Source organism: Callospermophilus lateralis, chromosome 19, assembly GCF_048772815.1.
Source record: "Callospermophilus lateralis isolate mCalLat2 chromosome 19, mCalLat2.hap1, whole genome shotgun sequence".
Classification (NCBI taxonomy): domain Eukaryota; kingdom Metazoa; phylum Chordata; class Mammalia; order Rodentia; family Sciuridae; genus Callospermophilus; species Callospermophilus lateralis.
Genome location: NC_135323.1, coordinates 5,088,503 through 5,108,224, shown reverse-complemented (window position 1 = coordinate 5,108,224; position 19,722 = coordinate 5,088,503). Strand labels below are relative to the sequence as shown.

At 60.3% G+C, this 19,722-nt stretch overlaps 2 protein-coding genes across 5 annotated transcripts in view; one reads left to right on the top strand and one right to left on the bottom strand.

Annotated features, from left to right (window-relative positions):
- Window positions 1-3,309, bottom strand: part of Ppl (periplakin) — a 39,290-nt gene extending 35,981 nt beyond the window's left edge. The window contains exon 1 of the mRNA XM_076840602.1: window positions 3,188-3,309. Within this exon, the coding sequence (XP_076696717.1) occupies window positions 3,188-3,249 (62 nt within the window). The 5' untranslated portion in view covers window positions 3,250-3,309. The remainder of the gene's footprint in view (window positions 1-3,187) is intronic.
- A 14,761-nt stretch (window positions 3,310-18,070) lies between these two features.
- The window catches only part of Sec14l5 (SEC14 like lipid binding 5), a 34,494-nt gene continuing 32,842 nt past the window's right edge, over window positions 18,071-19,722 (top strand). For all 4 annotated transcript variants that reach the window (XM_076840610.2, XM_076840607.2, XM_076840608.2 and 1 more), the window contains exon 1: window positions 18,071-18,133. In XM_076840610.2, the coding sequence (XP_076696725.2) occupies window positions 18,071-18,133 (63 nt within the window). The remainder of the gene's footprint in view (window positions 18,134-19,722) is intronic.

The window sequence follows — 19,722 nt, the reverse complement described above, 5'->3', positions numbered from 1 at the left end:
GCTCCCTGAGGCCCAGTGTCTGTCCCAAATCAGAGACAGAGTCCAGTCTGGCCCCAGGGCTGGACCTAAATCAACCACACCACTCAGACACCTCCCCTGAGAAGCCCTCCTGACCACTGCTCTGACCTGGACAGCTTCACCTCCCACGGTCCCAGAGCACCAGGGCAGCTGGGCTGGAGACCCAGTCTGACAGTCCCCGCCCCGCCCGCTGTCACCCTGGGAGTTTCGTAATCACACGTGCTCAGGCTTAACCCCATCCTATCTCCCTGATAGAGGGCCAGCAACCTGTGCGGGGAGGTTGTCATCTCCACATCTGCCCCTACCCACTGGGAATGGGGTCCTCGGGCAGTGCACAGCCTGTCCATCACGGCCTCCAGCTCACCCCGGGTACATACTGGGTACCTCATCTGCACTTGTCAGTGATTCTAATCATCACAGCAGCCTCGCGTGAAACCTCCCATCTTTTCCCTGAGTTATTTCATCCAGTCCTCAGCCGACACACTACCAGGCAAGCACTACACTTACCCCCAGCCTCCAGGTACAAAACAGGCTCAGAGAGCCCAAGCAGCTTTCCCAAGGTTGCGCAGCCAGGAAGGTGGGAATGGGTCCTCAACAGAGCCTCCCCACTGGGCTGGATGCTGTCCTCCAGCACCTGCACCATCAGGCCTGACCCTGTCATTAACTCAGGTGTGAACACCAGCTCCCACACCTGTCATTAGGAACTAGGGCGACGGGAGCAGCGGGGTTCACACCCTGTCCGGCCCCTCCCCAATTTCATCTGCTAAAGGGTGGACAGACAGGAAGGGGTGGCTCCCTGGATGTGCTCTGTTCCCCAATTGGACTTGTGCAGGTCCAAACTCAGGGCTCCTGATCCCCTGGGCTCAGGAATGTGCTGACACCCCTCACCTGGGCACTTCCTGTGTGCCAGGTCACTGCTGCCCCTACAGCCTCATGTGGGAGATACCTATTGCCACCCCCATTTGGCAGGCTCAGAGCCTGAGTGCCAACATGGCCAAGCCAGGATCGAAAGTGAGGCACCTGCTCTGGGGTGGGAGCTCCCACCGCCCTCCCCCTCTGCACCCCACAGGCAGCCCTCTCCTCCCCGCACATGGAGAGGGGCCCCAACAAAGCTCAGGTGAAAGAACAACTTGGGGGAAGCTCCCTGTGACCAGCAACCACAGCTTAGACCCCAAGTACCTGCTGTGGTGCCCACTGCAGGGCCGTCAGGTAAGGTTCATGAGAGTCTTGTCAGAACAGGGCACAGGGCTGCCCCACCCCACAATCGAAACCATCACCCAGATCCCACCAGGGGAACGGCAGAGGGGCCTGCTGGGCTGGGAGACCATGCAGGAAGCATGGGCCCCGACTCAGAGCTGTGGCTATACTTGTGCTTAGTGCTGGGGTAACGGCAAGGACAGGTGACCCCCAGGTCCCTCACCCCTCCTGGACAATGAATCAGGAATGTGTGCTGGAGAAAAAGACCCCTAAGCTGAGATCGCTGGCCAAAGGCTGTCAGCCACGGCCAGGGGGGTGCTGCCTTCCTCCCCTCCTGGCTCGCCTGGGTTCCCTGGAACCTCGCTCGGTCCAAGCCAGGAGGGGACAGTGGAAGACAGGCAGGCCTGGCCCCCTCCTGGTGTGGGAGTCTGCATGTGTGCAGGACTGGGATGCTGTGACTAGTGGGGAAGGCCACAACAGTCGTGTGGGACTGGCACCGAGCTTCTGATTGTGCAATGCCAAGGAACAGTGCACAGACTGGACGGGACCCCAGCTGGATCCCAGAGCCAGCTGGACCCGCAGCAGAGAACAGGGAGGAACAGCATGCAGGGCCCTGCCCAGTCTCTGGGGTTGTGAAAGACTGCGGAGGGGAGGGATGGGGACCTCCAGAGGGGGAAGAGATGCCTCTAGGCTTAAACAGCCCCAAGTGCAGGCAGGAGTACAGTGGACCTTCTGTAGGGATGAGTCTCCAGGGACTCCAGTGTCCATGCCCCAGCCTGAGGTGGGCGGGGGCTGGAAGTAAGGTGGGGGTGCGAGCCAAGCTTATAGTCCTCCCCTCCTCCAGCTGGGGCCTGGGGGAGTGAGGAGAGCTCAAGGGTGCTAGGGCGTCCCACCCAGGGAGCCTGGGCCCAGCCAGGTGAGCTGAGCCACTTGTCTAGTCCTCACCAGCCTGAAGTTCCTTCTTGGGAACCCGCACCCCATTGTCCCCAGTGGGTAGGTGGGGAATAAGGCAGGGGCCGAAGTCCGGCCCCTTCCCCAATCTCAGCATCTCCAGGCAGCTCCCCCAAACCGGTTATTAAGTGAATACATTAGGCTTATCAAAACGGACGTGGGCTGCCTGTCAACGCAAACACATCGAGACATGTCATTCGCTTCCCAGGCGGTCCTGGGAACCTGCGGCTCAGAGACGCCGCCAGTTTCGGGCTGGGGGGGTGGCGGTGGAAGAAGCCACACCCCTGAGAAATCGTACCGCACGAAAGAGGCCCGACGCCGCCCAGCCAGCGCGCAGAACCCGGTGTCTGGGAGGCAGTGGGTGCCCCGGCTGGTTCCTCCCTCGACCCGCACCCACCACTGCCTCTGGGCGCCGCTCCAGAGCCCGCAGGCAGGCGCGGGAACCGCTGTGTCAGGTGCCCCCTCCCCACCTCGCCCACGCCACCCAGCTTCTCGCCTCCTGGACACCAGAAGCACCTGCGCGCTCTCCAAGCGTCGCTGGGGAGCGCCCCCAGCCCAGCTCAGTGACTGGCCCCTGTGTGGTCCCTACGCCGGGCTCCCGGGGCTCCCCGCGGCGCCACATCCCTGGGTGTCGCCCATTCCAGACTTGCCACTCCCGCATCCCGGCGATGATTCCTGGCCCTAGGAGACCCACAGCCAATGGCGACCCTGGGACACGGAAGTGCCTTGTATCCCCAGTTCAGTTCCCCGACGTCTAGGCCCCCAAAATAACGCTCCTGGGTTTCTAGGACCCCCTTCGTCTCACATGGTGGCCCCTTAGGCTCCCCTTCCCCGTCCCATCCACCTCGGCGGTGCTTCCCAGCTCCGGGGGGACCTTGGACCGGCGTCCCCCACCCCCGCCTGGGTTCCCGGCCCTCTGCGTCCCGTGCAGCCACCGGCCCCACGTCCCGGGCGGTTCTCCCAGCGCAGGGCGCCCCCGGCGCGACGGCCTCCCGGGCGCAGCCGGCCGGCGCCTCCTCACCTGCGGGTCTGCACCTTGGGGCTGTATTTGCCTTTGTTTCTCTTCCTGAAGAGCGAGTTCATGGTGGCGCTCCGGAGCGCGGCGGCGGGCCGGGCGCGCACTGAGGCGGGCGGCGGGCGCAGGTGAGCGAGCGGCGGCGCGGGGAGCCCCGAGTCCGGGCGCGGGCGCCTGGTCACTACTCGCGGGGGGCGGGGCGCTGGCCGGCCACTCGCTCCGCGGCCGCTCCCCGAGAAGGTGGCGCTTACCTTCCGAGGAGGGGCCACCGCGGGCGGGGCTTCGGGCTCCTGGGGTGCCCGCCCCGGGCCAGCCCGAGGGAGCTCGGGGGCGCTGGGCCCGGCTGGTCGCCGCCCCCGCGCCTGCCTTTCCTCCCGCAGTCCCCAGGCGCGGGGGCGCAAAGGCCACCTTCGCCAGCACCCTCGGCCCCGCCTTCCACGCACCTCGGGCCTGCCGCGCCCGCTGGCTGGAGGCCCGCACCTGGTGCTGCGCTGCCCCGGGCACTCTGCGCTCCTCCTTCTTTGGCGGACACCCAGCTGGGCCCCGGGACAGGTGTGGCCGAGACCCAACGGGTCTCCGTGCCTCGGGTGGCTAGAGAGCTGCCCCCGCGGTAGCAGCGTGGGTGGTGATTCAGAGAACAGGACTCGGGAGCGCACGCCCCAGCTGAAGTCCTGCTGCGGCCCTGGGTTGACGGGCATTCAGTTTCGTTTTTGTTGTCAAAGGTTGATAAAAACTCCCCGCATCCCAAAGGGTTGTGAGGAGATTCCTACAGATAACTCACACAAAGCGCTTGGCACGGCGTCCAGCCTCCAATGTTCAGGAAGCTTTGCCCTTATCAACCAGGCCATCCAGAGAGGACAAAAAATCTTTTGAAACGTTCATAACTCCAGGTCCTGGCGAGATGGAAATACTTTACAAAAATTGCTCGGTTTCGGTGCAGAATGCACGATTCTGCCAACAGGTCCCGGGTTAGACCGGGTGCCAGAGGAGAAGGCTGTAGTTGGATATCCAGAAACCAGCTGGATGCGGGTAGGGCCCACAGCTGGGAGGGCTCAGGGCCACTGGGGAGGGCCTGGGGGTCCGATTCCAGCTGAGGAGGAAGAGCCCACGGTCTCCAGGGAGACTCCCGAGGCAGTGAGGTTAGTTATGGCCAAAAGGTACTCAGAGGTCAGCTAGGGAGTGAAGATGGGGGCCCGGGGGCGGGCTTCCTGAGTCCTGGGTTCAAGTTCCACCGTCTGGAGCCTTCAGGCCAGTCCCTCCCCCACATGTTTTCTATTTATAACTGAGGTTGGGGTGGAATTGATCCCTAAGGATTTCTCCTGCCCTGGACCCCAGCACATCTGATGTCATCCAGTGTCCTTCAGGTCATCTCTTGTTGGGGGGTTTCCAAGTGTCATAAAGGACTCTAGGAAGCCCCCATCCTTAACAGGGAACCCGTGGGTGGCTTTAAGAGGTTGTGGCTTTAAGAGGTTGTGATTCTCCTAAAGTTGCTTTCAAAAGATGTGTTCACCTGTCCAATTTCATTTGTTTGTTCACTCAACCTGTTCCCTACGTCTGCCAGCCGAGCTGCACCGGGCTCTCTCTGCTCTTGGTGTGTTGAATAAGAGGGAAGAGCCAAAGCACAGCAAAGGGCTGTCATCCTGAGAAGGGAGCACATATTAATAAAAAACACAACACTTGCAGGTGGCGCACACTTGTAATCACAGAGGCTGGGAGGCTGAGGCAGGAGGAGCTCCGGTTCAAGACCAGCCTGGGCACCTTAGTGAGACCTTGTCCTAAAAATAAAAACAAAGGGGCTGGCGTTGTGGCTCAGTGGTAGAGCGCTGGCCTAGCACGTGTGAGGCACCGGGTTCGATCCTCAGCACCACATTAAAAATGAAATAAAGATATTGTGTCCACCTAAAACTAAAAAAATAAATATTTAAAAAAATTAAAATTAAAAAGGGCTGCTGATGTAGCTCCATGATAGAGCCCTTACCTAGCGTGCTTGACACCCTGGGTTTAATCCCCAGTACTTCAAAAACAAAAACACAACTCAAATTGTTGGCTTTTCAAAGGGACCAGGTGCCAATAAAGGGCTGCGCAGAGACAGCATTTCGGAGGTTGTTGTGCTTTGGAGTCTCTGGGGGAGTTTATAAAGTGCAGATTCCAGGTCCTGGCACCCTTGAGGTCCTGACTGGGGAGTCTGGGGAGGGGCCCAGGAATCCGATACATTGACAAGTCCTCAGAAAAGCCAGGAGGAGAGAGAGGTCCTGCCTGCAGCCCCCAAGTGCTCAGGCAGAAAGCTCTGCACAGGACTCCCCCAAACCCGACCCCAACTCCCATCTGGGCTCTGCCTGGGCCCCTCTCCCCGGCTCCCAGGGGGCAGTCCTCACAGCTCCGGGGCTCACCAGCAAGGCGGGAACAGTTCCCTCCACCCTGAAGTGACTTCCCTCCCGAGGTCTGAGGACACTGAGGGGACATGCTCTCCAGGCAGCTCATGCCAGGAGCAGACGTCAGAGGAGCCAGGCTTTAGGAACACGGGTGTGTGTTGGGGTCCCCTGGGACCTGCAGGGACCTGGACACCACACCGAGCTTGCTCACCACAGAGACCCCTTCCCCACACAGCAGTGGTCACAGGGAGGGGCTCTCCAGGGGCTTGGTCCAGCTGGCTCTGGCCCTGCTCTGCCTTTCCTTATTTCTCCACTACCTTTCCCCACAGGTGGCTCTCACGCCGGCACTCCACAGGGACCTCACTGGGACACTGTGAGCATAGAGAGGGAACTGCCCAGGGCGGGTCCACACTGGGGGGGCAGTTGGGGAGAGGCTGGTGTGGAGGAGAGGGCAGAGGTGGTGCACAGAGACCAAGGCGGAATCCTCTCCTGGCTCGCGCCTCTCTCCAGCAGAGCAGGTGGGGCAGCCGCACCCCCACCCCCAGTGTGGTAGGCTTGTGTACTCCCAGAAGGGTCCACTAGAAGCAGCCAAGAGTGACCTCAGGAAGGAGGAGCCTGGGTTTCACTGGGAAGGAAGCGGAGCCTGGAGAGACCAGGCTGGAACCCCGCTCAGGCCTTTCCAACTGTGAGAACATGGGCCAGTCCCTGTGCCTTTTCTCCTCTGTGAAGTGGGCACAAACACAGGGTCACCCCCATGAGATCCTGCATGTGAGCACCTAGCGTGGTCCTGGCAGTCAGAGGCCCTAGCAAATGGGAGGGGTATGTGTATGGGGGGTCGAGGGGCACAGGCTGCGTGGGAGCTCCAAACAGGGTCAACGCTCTGGACTTCTCCAAACTTCTGAATCCCCTCCCCTGCAACTCCTAGGAAAGTGGAGGTTGGTTTGGGGCAGGAACTGGACCGGGGATCCCGGGTCAGCGGGCTGGGAGCTCAGCTGATGCACACCATGGCTCTTGATGGAAGTGGTGCCAGGTTTTGTTTATCAAGGGCTGACTCTGCGCCAGGCAACATGGCTCGTGGCCAACGCATCTCTGCTGCTTGGTTCTCTCCAGCTACCCTGGCGGGGTGAGGCAGGCCAGGGCTCCCTGCCTGGGAGGTGGGCAGTTCTGGGCTTACTCTCCAGGGAAGGGAACAGCCCTGAGAGGTACAGAGCTCAGCTGGGCTGGAACCAGCCAGCCTGCCCCAGTGCCTGTGCTCTTGGACCCCCACACGCTCCCTGGCTCTCACTCCCTGCGCAGGGCAGCTGGCCCAGCTCCTGCTGACTCAGCTGGGCCTGGCCCAGGAGTGGGGCAGAGGACCAGCAGATTCAGAGAGGACTTCCCCTAGTGCTCTTCCCACTTCTCTGCTCCCGCTCTCAGCGGGCCGGAGCTGGCCTGGCGGTGTGGGCACGTGGGTGTGAACATGTGTGTGCTTTCCTTTGTGGGCAGGCCGGATGGGGTGGGAGGTCTGCTCTCCCCTCGTGCATCCTCCCCGGGCACGTGGGATTTGTTTGGCTCCTCGGAGCCCTCTTAGGCCAGGTGACTCATCCCCTCCGCTGCAGGGGTGGAGGGGAGGACCTGCCGCCGAGGTCTGCCGAGGCTGTTTGCTTTCCTGGGCTTTGCAGGACGATGGTTAAGTGGGTGCACCTGCAGGCCACCCAGGTGCCTGGCAACCAGGTGACCCTCACCCCCAACACCTGGCCTCTTTCTGCAGCCAGACAAGGTCACTGGCTGGAAGGATGCCACCATCTTCACAAGGGTCACCTGCGCCCTCCTTGCCACCACCATCCTGTCCCCGGCTGCAGCTGCAGAGCTGCTCCCTGGGTGCTCACCTGTGAGCTAGGGTGAAACAAGACGGGCGGCACCGCCCCACCCACCGTTGCCAGGGAACAGTGGCCTGCTCCTCACGGTGGAGTCCAGCCTCTCCTCCCAGGGCCAGGCCCAGGTCCATCCTCCCACGGGTGCCCCGTTCTCTGCTCTCTGACTCTGTGGCCTCACCCTAACGCGGGGAGCACTTAAAAAGCATCTTTCAAGGGCCTCCCCCCAAATTATAGCTAAGTAGGTCTTGGCAGGGCCCAGGAATCTGCATTTTAAAACCACCTATGCCCTTGGACACTGAAGCAGGTGGTTTGGGGCCACCCTGAGAATCAGAGCTGAGGACAGGGACAGATGTGCACAAGTCCATACGTGGTTGGGAAAAGCCAAAGCTTTAGTTCAAAGCCAGCCTGTGTTTGATTCCTGGTTTTGCTATAAACCCAGCTGTGTGACCTCAGATAGATGGTTTGACCTCTCTGGAACAGCCCGTGTACAGAGTGCAGAGCTCCTGGTGTGGAGGCCCTTTTCCTCCTAGTCCTCCAAGGGCTAGGAGGGGAGTGGCCCAGCTCACCCGTGTTGACTTCCTCGCAGGAAAATGGAAAATCCTGCTGGCCCTCCAACCCACAAGGGCTGACTCACTCGGCCCTGGGCTGGGGGCCTGGTGAGCTCCCCACACCATCCCCTGGGGAGAGTGGAGGCCCGGGCCCTGGCAGCAGGGACGGGAGAGGGTCCACAGTGACTCACAGGCGCTGCCTGCCCCTGACTCATCCCTGGAGAATGCACCTCAGGCCCCCACCCTTGGCTGCCTGCCCAATCCTGGCCACCTCCCCCTGGCCTGCAGCCCCCACCGTTGCTGCCAGGGAGATGCCCTCCCATGACCCCCGGTGGCCCTCCCTAGATCCACCTGTACAGCCTGGCTGCTGTCAGAAGACTGAAACAACTCCCAGGGGGTTGGACAGCCGCTGCTCTGAGCCCCCCACTGCCCTGGCCCTTCCCCTGGTACCAGGCCTTGGAGGGGTTAACTGGGCTCAGAGGGGCCTCTCTCGGAGTCCACGCTGACCAGCCACATCGCCCCTCTGCCTGTTCTGCAGACCCAGGCCTTGGGGTTACAGACACCTCGTCACGAACCCTGGGCCATTTCCCATCCCTGGGTACCTCCCTGGGCCTATGCCAGGGCTTCTCAGGCTATGAGGCTGCCCTGCGAGGTCACCCTGTCAGGGCGGAGAGTGGAGCTGGGTGGGGCTGGACAGGCTCTGCCAGGCCTGGATCCTGCAGGACAGGCTGCCCAACCCACCCCAAAGGCCTGTCCTCCCTCCTCACCCAGGCCTGCTTCCTCTCTCTGCCTCGCAGGGGCCTGCTGGGCTTGGGCTGCCAGACCTGTGGGGCTGCATTCTAGGCCAGTGTCCAGGGTGTGACTGACCCTGGGGCCTGCCCAGGTCAGAAGGTCAGGACCCTGTTCCCTCTAGAGCCGACAGGCCTAAGTGATGGATAGAACTGGCCATGGGCGGGCAGAACACAAACTCAAGTCAAGTATTCTCTTGAAGCAATGGGTTTGAATTGTGGCTCAGCCATGATCCTGGCTGTGTGACCTTGGCCAGGTGGCTTAACCGCCCTGTAAAACAGAACCAGTGAGCCGAGATGTCAAATTCCAGTTCCTCCATTTCAGAGTTCTGTGACCCTGGGCACATGTCTTCACCTCTCTGAGCCTTGGTTTCTCCATTGTAAAATGGGGACACCAGGCAACAGCTCCCTAGGGTTTTGAAAAGAGAGGTAACAATCGAAATAACAACTTTGGTTCAGTGCTTACTGTGTGCCAAGTACTGAGTACTTGGCTGAATACTAAGTGCTAAGTACTTGATTGGCATTGTCAAGTAGTGAGCACTTAGTATTTGACCCCAGTCAAAAAAGCACTTGGCACTATTTTTCCAGCTTTGCTGAGGTTTCGTGGGCATGACTAAGTGCATGTACTTAAAGTACTGGAGCTAAGGAGTTTGACGGAAACACCCACCAGGAGATTACTTCTGTAATGGAGACGAGGAACTGGCCGCTCTCTCTTCAGTTTGCAGACCTGGATGTTGAATTCCCAAGACCTGAAATGCCTGCTCAAGGCCATTGTCCGTCCATGGGACTCGGGATTCTAACCCCACGGCCAGAGCCAGTGCCCCAGCCCCCATTGCTGCAGCACTCGCTGGTGCCTGAATCACAGGGTGCACTTGGTGACCTGTCCAGTGAGTGGCTGGGAGAGCTGGAGCACGGGAGTGGCCCCTGGACAGCCCCCAGAGGAGGACTGGGCAAGAGGTCCTGAGTGGGTGGTGGAGGTCCTGGAGACCACAGTCTGACGTTTCCATGGCAACCAGGCTCCTCCCTACCCCCCCCCCCAAATCTCCATCCTTACCCCACAGAGCCTCCTCCACGGGCACTCGTCCAGTTATGGAGCCCCTGCTGTATGCCCAGCCGTGGGGCAGCAGCAGCAGGTAAGATGTAACCCCCATATCAGGGCACTTTTGCCTGTGAAGGGGAAACGGGTGGAAAAACAGACACTGTGTTTAAGAAGGTGAAAGAGCGGAAGTGGCCGTGGAGGTCAGCGTCCGGGGCCGTGGAGGTGGGAGTGCAGGGCTCCGCAGGTCTCTCCAGAGGAGGCCGGGGTGGGGGAGTCGCCCACCGTGTCCTCGCTGTTTATGCTTGAAACAGAGCGGCCCTGCCCCATGGGTGGCCCCCACGCGATGGCCCCCATCTGGGATCAGCCCCAGCGGCCTGTCCACTCTGTCTGCTGAGCTCCAGCATTCCTGCCTGGGCCCCGGTGGCCAGACCCCATTCTCTGGTCACAGGCTCAGGCTTAATCCGCCCCCCCCTCCCCGCCTGGGCCCCAGCCCCGGGGACTGATGAGTCAGTGCCCATCAGGACAAACACTCCCTCCTCCCTGCCCTGGGCTCCCTGCCCCGCCCTGCCTGCCGCCCTGTCCATCCTGTTCCCCACAAAGGGCCTGGCCTCTGCTGGCCTGGGGAGGCTCTGGGCCAGGCCTTCAGCGCTTCCTGGACCCGCGGCATGTTCGGCACACAGGGAGCTACAGGAAAGAGCCACCTGCCCCCTGTGGCCGCTGGCCCCTGGGGAGGAGGGGACCCCATTGCTGTGTCAGTGTGACTTACGTGAGTGACTGTGTAGTCCTGCTTTTAATCAAAGCAAACGTGTGCAGCCGTGTGTGTCTGGTGGCCACTTACTGAGCAGGACCCAGGCACAGAGCGGAGGGGCTGGCCCTCCCCGGGCAGGGGCTGCGAAGGCAGCCGGGCCCCTCCCACCTGCCCAGTCCCTGGGTGGGACCCCAGCTGGTGGTGAGGACCTCACACCTAGAGGGGGCCGGCGCTGGCATGTGCGTGGGGGGTGGGGGCTCCATCACTTCCCAGCTCCTGTCTGGCCCTCAGGGTGGGCCCACCTAGGTGCAGGGCTCCCCTGCTGATGCTCCAGGTCTTCCTGCAGCCTCAGGCACACCTGCCTGGATCTTGACCCCCTACCAGGTCTAGACCCCACCTTCTCCCCACACCAGGGGCCTCAGTTCTCCCGGACACTGCAGCCCCTCCTCCCTCCTCCCCCCTCCCTGGCCTCCCTCCTCCCTCCTCCCCCCTCCCCCCTCCCTGGCCTCCCTCCTCCCTCCTCTCTCCTCCTTGGCGTCCCTCCTCCCTCTTTCCTCCTCCCTCCTCTTTGGCCTCCCTCCTCCTTGGCCTCCCTCCTCCCTCCTCCCCCCCTTGGCCTCCCTCCTCCCTCCTCCCCCCTCCTTGGCCTCCCTCCTCCCTCCTCCCTCCTCCCTCCTCCTCCTTCTTCTACTACAGTTCTTCTTAACACAGCCGCCAGAGGCTAAATCGAAATCACGGGGCTCTCCTATCCCACACCTCTCAGCTACTCCAAGTCCCTCAGCTCAAATCAAACTGACAACCCTCTGCATGTCCTGCCTGCTCTCCCTGGCACCCGCCCTGGCCACCTCCCTCTTGCTCACTGTGCCCTGCACACACTGATGGCCTCCCAGGGCCTCAGATACAGAGAGTGCACAGAGGGCACCGCGGCCTCAGGGCCTTTGCACTAGCGGCCCCAGTCTCTTCTCTAAGCCTTTCTTGCTCAGGTCCCCTTCTCAGCGAGGCCCGCCCACACCTGTCTGCACTCCCCATCCTCTTTCCTGCCAGCACAATTGGATCCCCTGGTAGAATCCACCAGGTTTGGTGGTCAGCTGCCACTTCTCCAGGGTGTGAACTCCTCAGGACTGGGGTCGGCCTGGTTTCTCTTTTACCAGAACATTCTCAGTGCCCAGGGCACTCCTGGACCACAGCCACACTTCACAGGTTTGTCTGTAGCTCAGTGGTGCCATGGGGCACGGCAGGGGTGAGGCCCACGAGCAACGGCAGGCCTCCCTGCTCCCGCTGGGCTTGGCCAAGCAGAATGGGTGACGAGGGAGCACTGTGGACTGGGACCCCTTCCCCAACACTGTGCCCCTCTGTGGGGTGCCGAGAGGAGTGGGGAAGGACGCAGGGCAGGCTGAGCCCCCATTCCCCAGGGTGCTCCCCATTTGGGGCCAGGGTGCTCATCCCACCAATGACTAGGAGCCATGGCTGCCGCTGACCCTACTGGGCCCTCCTGAAGGTGCTCCGCCTCCCTGTCCCTGTGTCCTCTGCCAGTAGCCGGGCAGTGCAGGGCTGCAGGGCCCTTTGCCCAGGCCGGGCTGGCTCTGCAGGCTCAGCTCTGCCTCTCCTGCTCTGGGCCGGGCGGAGGTCTCGCTGGGAAGCTGCCGCTGGCCTCGCCTGCAGGGGCCTCCAACCCCGGATCAGGCCTGAGACACTCCTTTCTGTGTCTTTGGTCCAGCGAGGCCGGTTTCAGATTCCTGGCCTTAGACCTGTGAGATGACGGACTCTGGCTGTTTTTCAAGACACAAGTTGACAGTGGCTTGTGGCGGTGACACGGCACCCTCCACACTCAGGGGGCCTCTTCTCTGGGCCACCAAGGCGGCAGGAGAGAGGGAATGGGACCCCCTTCACCCTCTGGTACTCCAACCTGGACACCCTCCAAGTCTTGTCACCCAGAGCCTGGGGCAGTGTACCGGAGGCTGCCCAGTGGCGAGGCTCCCAGGTCAAGCCTGCCTCAGCACCTCTCGGAGCATCTTCTGAACTCAAAGGGATTGCGGGATCCAGATTTGAAACTGACCCGAGACACCTATGGGAGAGTGGCCATGAGAACTCCAATTCTGCTCGTCCAGCCTACGGTCCAGCTGTGGGGCTCTGGCCTGGCAGGTTCCTGGGCGGTCATTTCCCCCTGACCCAGAAACAGGCAGAGCTACCAACTCCCACACCTCTCCCCACCAGGACTGGGTGAATCCTGGTGGCATCCACAGGGGGAGGTGACTCAGTCCAAATGGGAACGAAGGGCAGGCCTTGCTCAGTGGAGGGCACTGGCTGAGCCCGGGCAGGCCCTGGGTTCAACTCCCTGCCCCACAAAAGAAGAAGGAGGGAGCCCTGGCACCTGGCTGGCCGTGGATAGACCTAGAACCACCATGCTGAGGGAAAGAGGCCCCGTGGTGCAGAGTCCACCCACAGGAGAGGCCAGGCCAGGCACAGGCAGGGGGACAGAGAGCAGGTGAGTGGCCGTGGGGCTGGAGGAGGCCGCACAGGGCTTCTCAAGGGCTATGCCAATGTCCTGCCAGGGCTGGGGACAGCTCAACCGCAGGGTGGACGTTGGCAAGGACAAGGCCCATCCCCAGAAGGGAAAGAGAGAGAGAGAGAGAGAGAGAGAGAGAGAAGAGAAGAGAAGAGAAGAGAAGAGAAGAGAGGAGAGGAGGGGAGGGGAGGGGAGAACAGGGGAAAAAGGAAGGAAGGAAAAAAGAATGAAAGGGAGAGAAAGAAGAAAGAAAAGAAAGAACATGTCCAGTTGTTTGTGGGGAGAGCTGGACAACTCTGAATACACTGAAGCCACCACCCCACACACTTCCAGGGTGCAGTAGACAGCGTAGGAGTCAAGAGCTCAAGAAAGCAGGCTCCCCGCTCTCCTTAACTGCTGGCCACCACTGCAAATGCTGCCCCTCAGGACGTCCCCTGGGGCTGGCCCCTCCCACCAGGCCAGCCCCAGCCTCTGCTGTGCGTGGAGCTCCTCCGGGATCCCTGACAGCCCTATGACCCGGGTGTGCACAGAGCTCCCAGTGCTGCGCTTTCATCCAGGTGAGACACTCGGTCACATTAAGCCGCAGTGAACACACAGCTCTGTGCAAGAGACACACGGCTATTTCCATGTGTTTGCATCTTGTAAGACTGATGCCCTCCATACAGGAACCAGCTCCTGGTCACCCTCCCCAAGCCCCAAGATTCTCGTGCTGTTCTGTCTCCATGCCCCAGACTGGGCCTCTGCCCATGGAGGCTGCCCAGTGACCCGGACCACTGCATGCAGTTGTGCAGGTCACAACCTGTACACACAGCCCTGTCTTGACCCTGAGGGCCCTCAAGGTTCCCAAATCCAGGGGGCCCCCGGGTGTGCTCTGCGAATCCCCAAGAAAGAACACAATTTAGAGGCGGCTGGGGACTAAGGCGGTATCCTCCAGGCAGTGGATGCAGGTTGCCTGGGGCTGGGAGGCGGAGGAGGAAGGCTGCTTCGTGTCACCTGTTTCCCTGGCGGGGGAGGGGGGGCGTGAAAGTGCTCCTGATGAGAGGGGGTGCTGAGGCCCAGCCCCTGGATCCCACACTGGGACACGGTGGAGATGGTGACTTTCATGCTCCGGGTATTTCACCCCAGTCAACGAGGTGGGCGCCCTGGCCCTGCTTGCCTGGCTCCAGGCAGCCTCAGCCCCCAGGGCCCTCCTGTATTCCAAGAGCAGATCAGGACCACTTGCGCCCCCACCCTGGGCCTGGACCTGGCTCCTCTGGCTCCCACCTTGCTCCTCACCCTGGGTCTGGGCCACCCAGCTGAGGACACTTCCCTTCCCGGGGCATTGGCACCTGGTGTTTTACTCAAATAAATGGTTGCTAGTGGCTGAAGTTCCCGCGGCAGCCGCTCTTCTGCCGGGAAGACGTTCAGGTGAATGGGGTGGGGTGGGTCCCCCAAGCTGCCTCCTCACCAGGCAGCTATGCAGGCTCATCCCTGCAGGACCAGCCGGACTGGGCAAGAGGCTGAAATCCTGCCCTGAATCCCTGGGTCCCGCCCCAGCATCCCCAGGGGACTGGTGTGGACTTCTAGGACCTCCTCATCTGGGGGCTGGGTACGTGGATCTTGCAAGGAAGGCTAGGAAATCACAGCTTCGAGGCACTTTGCCACGTCCCTGGGGGAAGAAGGCATTAGAGGACCAGTCCTGGGTTCAAGTCTCTTACTAGCTGTTTTCTTGGGCGGGTTACTTAACTTCTCTGTGCCTGTTTCCTTCTGTGTAAAATGCAGATTAAAATACCTTTGAGGGGCTGGGGTTATGGCTCAGTGGTAGAGCACTTGCCCAGGTTGAGTGAGGCCCTGGGTTCAATCCTCAGCACCACATAAACAACAACCAAACAGGCTGGGGACATAGTCAGTTGGTAGAGTGCATGTCTTGCATCACAAGGACCTGGGTTCAATCCCCAGCACCACACAAAAAATAAAATAAAGGTTAAATTTAAAAGACTCTGAAAACTAGTCATGGAACATAAAATCAAGCTTTTTTTTTCTTTTTTCTTTTTTTTTTTTACTGAGGATTGAACCGAGGGGACTTTACCACTGAGCCACACCCCTAGTGCTTTTTAATTAATTTTTATTTCAACACAGGGTCTTGCTAAATTGCTGAGGCTGGCATCTAATTTGTGACCTCCTGCCTCTCAGCCTCTCGAGTTGCTGGGATTACAGGCTGCACCCCTGAGCTGGGCTTAAAACGAGCCATTTTAGTGTATTCAGTCTGGTGGTACTTAGTAGAAACACCATGCACAACCACCACCTCTATCAAGTTCAAAAACATGTTCATAACTATAGAAGCTGTTTTGAGGATTAAATGAATTAGTGCTTCTAAGACGGCGCCTGGAACAGTGGTGGGCCGCTGGGAGTGGTGCAGCGCTGGCTTAGACCGCAGGAAGCTCTGGGCTTGGTCCTCAACATCACGAAAAGGGGGACGGGAGGAATAATTAACAGTAGAAGCGGGGTAAGAATAGGAGACACACGTGGTAGGTGACAGTGACATTATCTATTTGTTCCCTTGGGCTGGAGGAAGAGGAAGTGAAGTTCTCATGCCCCCTGCGGGTCCCATTTTCTGCGTGGAGCGCTCGGTGTCCAGTCCCCGCACCAGCCCCCGCCCCCGCAGAGTCAATCCTCCCGTGTTGGGGGCAGAGGAGGCGCCCACTCGCCTTTTGTGCTCGCGACACCAGCTAACACTGCTGATGTACACCGCGTGCCTGGCACCGAGCCCTCGCGCAGGGCACGGGGAGGAGCCCCGCCAGCCTACTCACCTGCGGCTGCTCCCGACGCCGTGGGCTGTCATTTGCCGCCACCTTGTGGCGGTGAGGGGAACTCTGCGTCCCATTTCCATCCTGGATAACCCAGAGGGCACGGAGCACCTGCTGCCTGCACGGTCCCCAGTTAAGATCCTGAAGACTCGCTGGCTGACCAATGAGGCAGCCACAGCCCTGCCTTCAGGGAGCTCACAGTCTCCGGAGAGAGACCACCAGAAACCAAGGCGAATGAGTGGACACAAGGACTAGAATGGGATGCCGGCTGGGCAGGGAACAGGAGCAGCTCACTGCAGGGACAGCCGAGGTGTCCCGAGGGCTGTCCGCCTGCCTCCGTGGGAGCCGGGTCTGATTCCCCCACACGGAAGGCGAGTTCATGCAGGGCGGGCGCAGACTAGCTGCTGGGTGACAGTGCCATGCAGAGCCGGCGTCTGGGCTCCTGCAGGCCAAACAGATGAGGAGTGGAGAGGCAGGACTCAGGAGGGGAGAGCTGGGCCTCCGCGAGGCCCGTGGGCTGAAGGGTTCGGATGTGAGCTAAAATGGGGGGTGGGGGGTGGGCAGATGTCGCCCTCCCAGGATGGTCCTGATGCGCCTGGTTTTAAACCTCCCTCCGCTGGTTTCTTGAAGCCCTCCCACCCCCACTTGGCATTTTTCTCCACCTACTTCTTTGCCTTATTTATTTAATGGCTGTCTCCCCTATGGAGTGAAGACCCACGAGGGCAAGGAAGTCTGGTGTGTTCTCTGGTGACTCTTCAGCGCCTGCAGGGCCCGACGCAGAGCGGGCGCTTTGTGGACCCGTGCAGGACGCCTGGAGGGGCCTCCTGGGCACGGCCAGTGGAGGAAGGAGCGGGGCTCCAGCCCAGGGCTGCGGGATGAAGCCGAGGTTAACCTGAGCGAGGGACGATGCACCCGCACTGAAGGGCTGAAGTACACTGCTCCGGAGGCGCTGGCCCGGCGGGGCGCGGAGCCCACCTGGGGGCAGGGACCTTCCAGCCGCCCCGTGGTTCCGGAGGCTGGGCGCCTTGGGGGCGGGACGGGAACACAGGGCCGTCCGGAGGCGTGGCCAATCCGGAGGAAGGGTCGGGATGAGGGTGTGGTCAAGCCAGGGACATGCAAAGTGAGGGCGGGGCTAAGAGGGGAGGGAGGAATCCGACCGGGGCGGGGCCAGTAAGTGAGCAAGGTAAACCTGGGCGGGGCCGTGGCAGGCGGCGTGGGCGGGGCCAGGGCGTGGGCGGGGCCAGCCACGATCTCCGCTGTCCCGGGTCCTGGAGCGCTCCGGGCCCGGCAGGTCTCTCTCCAGTCTCCCGGGCTCCTCCCCTGCTGGCTGGACCGACGGGTGTGCTGGCCTTAAGGCCCCTGGCCTGGCAGCCGCGGTCGGGCTCCGCCCCAGGCGCTGTGCTCCCGCCCGGCGACCGCTGGAGACCCGGCGAGCTCAGCTCCTGGGCCAGGCGAGTGCCAGGACACTGCCCCCCAGGCTGTGTCCCCAGAGACCCCAAGAGCTGAGGTGAGCAGGGTTGCGGGGGCCTGTGCGTGCATATGCTTGTGTGCCTGCTTCTGTGTGGGTGTGCAAGTGCGTGTGCGCATGAGTGTGTGTGTGCACGTCTGTGTACATCAGGGAAATTTTGTGTGCGTGGATTTGGGTAGGTGTGTGCTTCAGAGAGCTGCGTGAGTGTGCAAAGTTGTGTACCTGTGCATGGTGGTCCTGTGTGAGAGGGGAGTCATGCATGTGTGTGGCAGAGACAGTGCAGGTGAAATTTGGTGACCCTTGTGTGTATGTGAGAGTGTCTTGGGGGAAATAGGAGCGCAGGATACTTGGGGGGCTATGCGTCAGGATGTCTGTGGCAAGCTGTGGGAGCAGTGTGAAGAGAATGGTGGGAGTGTAGGAATTGCGTGTGTGCGCGCTTGCGTGTGTGTGCGCCTGCGTGTGACGGTGAAGGGTGATTCTGGGGACCCTCCCTGTGAAGGGGTGGGAATGGAGGAAGGTTTGGAGGTGCTAACTGCTCTTGGAGGGGTGAGTGTAGTCTGGGGTCTTGGGTAGTGGACAGGACAGGTCTTTGAAGCCTGGCCTGGACTAACTTGGAAATCATATCAACTGCCTCACTTTGAGGGCTGGAGAGAAGTGTGGGTGGGCCAGAGGGGCTGGGGAGTGTTCCTGCTTGGTGTGAAAGGAGCTACTGTCTCACCAGTCACCCCTCAACCAGGCTTTGTGCTGGCCACCATCTGGGTGGCTTCCAAGTGTGAGCATGGTGCAGAAGTACCAGTCTCCTGTCCGTGTCTACAAGTACCCTTTTGAGCTGGTCATGGCGGTGAGTGACCCTGGATTTTCGGGCCCCCCACGGGATAGTTGGAAGGACTCAGGAAGCCAGCTCTGGTGGGAAGAAGAGGGAGCTCCCTGGACCCCCAGATGAGAAAGCATTATTGAGTTATTCAGCTACCCTGGTGAGTCAGGCTTCTGACCAGTCACCCTCCCACCTTTTCAGAACTTCTGGAAACCCTGCCCAGTGACCAGAACTTAAGAACTGTTTGTCTTCCCCTAGTTGAAAGCTTACCTTGCTCTTACTTCAGACCCTTCAGATGGGAAACAAGGATATCGGGGCTAAATGACTGGTGTCCTTTTTGAATTAATAGCTGCAAATTATTACAAAATATTATTTTGTAATAATAATAAAGCATTGAGCATTTGCATTGCTAACTCTTCACATGCAAGGTTTCCTTCAATTTATTAATCCCACTTACCTCTACTAGATAGAAGCTCATACAGGTTGAGGGGTGGCCCCAATTTCTGTCTCAGGGAGAGGTGGAGTCAGGACTCAGATCAACTTAGAGGGGACTCCAGAGTCCTGATTTTAACCACTGTGTCCCCAGACCCTCTGTGTGTGCCCTTCAATGAAGCTGAGACCAGGAGGTGAGAGGGGGTGAATGAACAGGTGGGAAGGGTCTGGCCCAGGGCATTCAGGACACGTCACAGAAGCTGTGCCACCTATCAGTGTTGTGTGGCCAGCTAACGTTGGTTGCCTCCTGGATCCGTGGCCTTTGTACTGTGGGACAGGCGCTGGGGACAGGCTGACATAGGATTCCTTCTTAGTGTCATTGTTCTGTCTCTTGGAGCTTCTCTTTCCTGCTTGGGAAAATGAGGGCAGCGCTATGGGTTGGGGTGAGGAGTGAATGAGATGGTTCATGGTGCCCTCAGTGGCGAGGCCTTGTGCTGGTGGGAGCCCCCAGTGCAGGCTGCTCCCAGTTACTACACCAGGCCTTATAGAGGGTTTTCTGCAAAGTGTGGAGACGCCTGGGTCCACCCCCATCTGCCCCACCTGCCCCTGCATCCTGGGGAATCCCAGCTCCACAGTTGCCTGGCTGGGTGACCTCTCAGAGCCACCACTCTCCCCGTCTACAGGGGGATCATCTGCTTTCCAATCCGGTCAACACAGGGAGGGTCAATTTATGGAAGGCTCCAGTGCAGGGTCTGCTGAGGGGGGGTGCTGCAGGAGGCCGCGTGATTGCTGTTGTCGTCCGTCTTTCCTTCTTTGTCATGGGGGTGGGACTCCAGGTGGGCGATAAAGAGATCCAGGGGCACAGAGTCAGAGGGGCTAGGTCCCCACTGCTGCTCTGCGGTGGGTGTTCTGGCTGCGTGTCTTTGGAAGGTCTCTGAAATTCTCTGAGCCTCGGTTTCTTCATTTCTGAAATGGGGAGGATTCGACGCACCTCATGAAGTTGTCACAAGGATTAAAAGTGGTTGTGGGCATGTGTCTCCATTGCCCGGCACAGGGCCCGGTCCTACCAAGCAGACAAAAAGTGGCAGGTCAATATAAATAACTATGCTTGGTCCAAGCCTCCTGGCAGCACATGTATTCTAAAGACCTGAAAACTCACCGACTCATTCAGAAGAAGAGAAAGA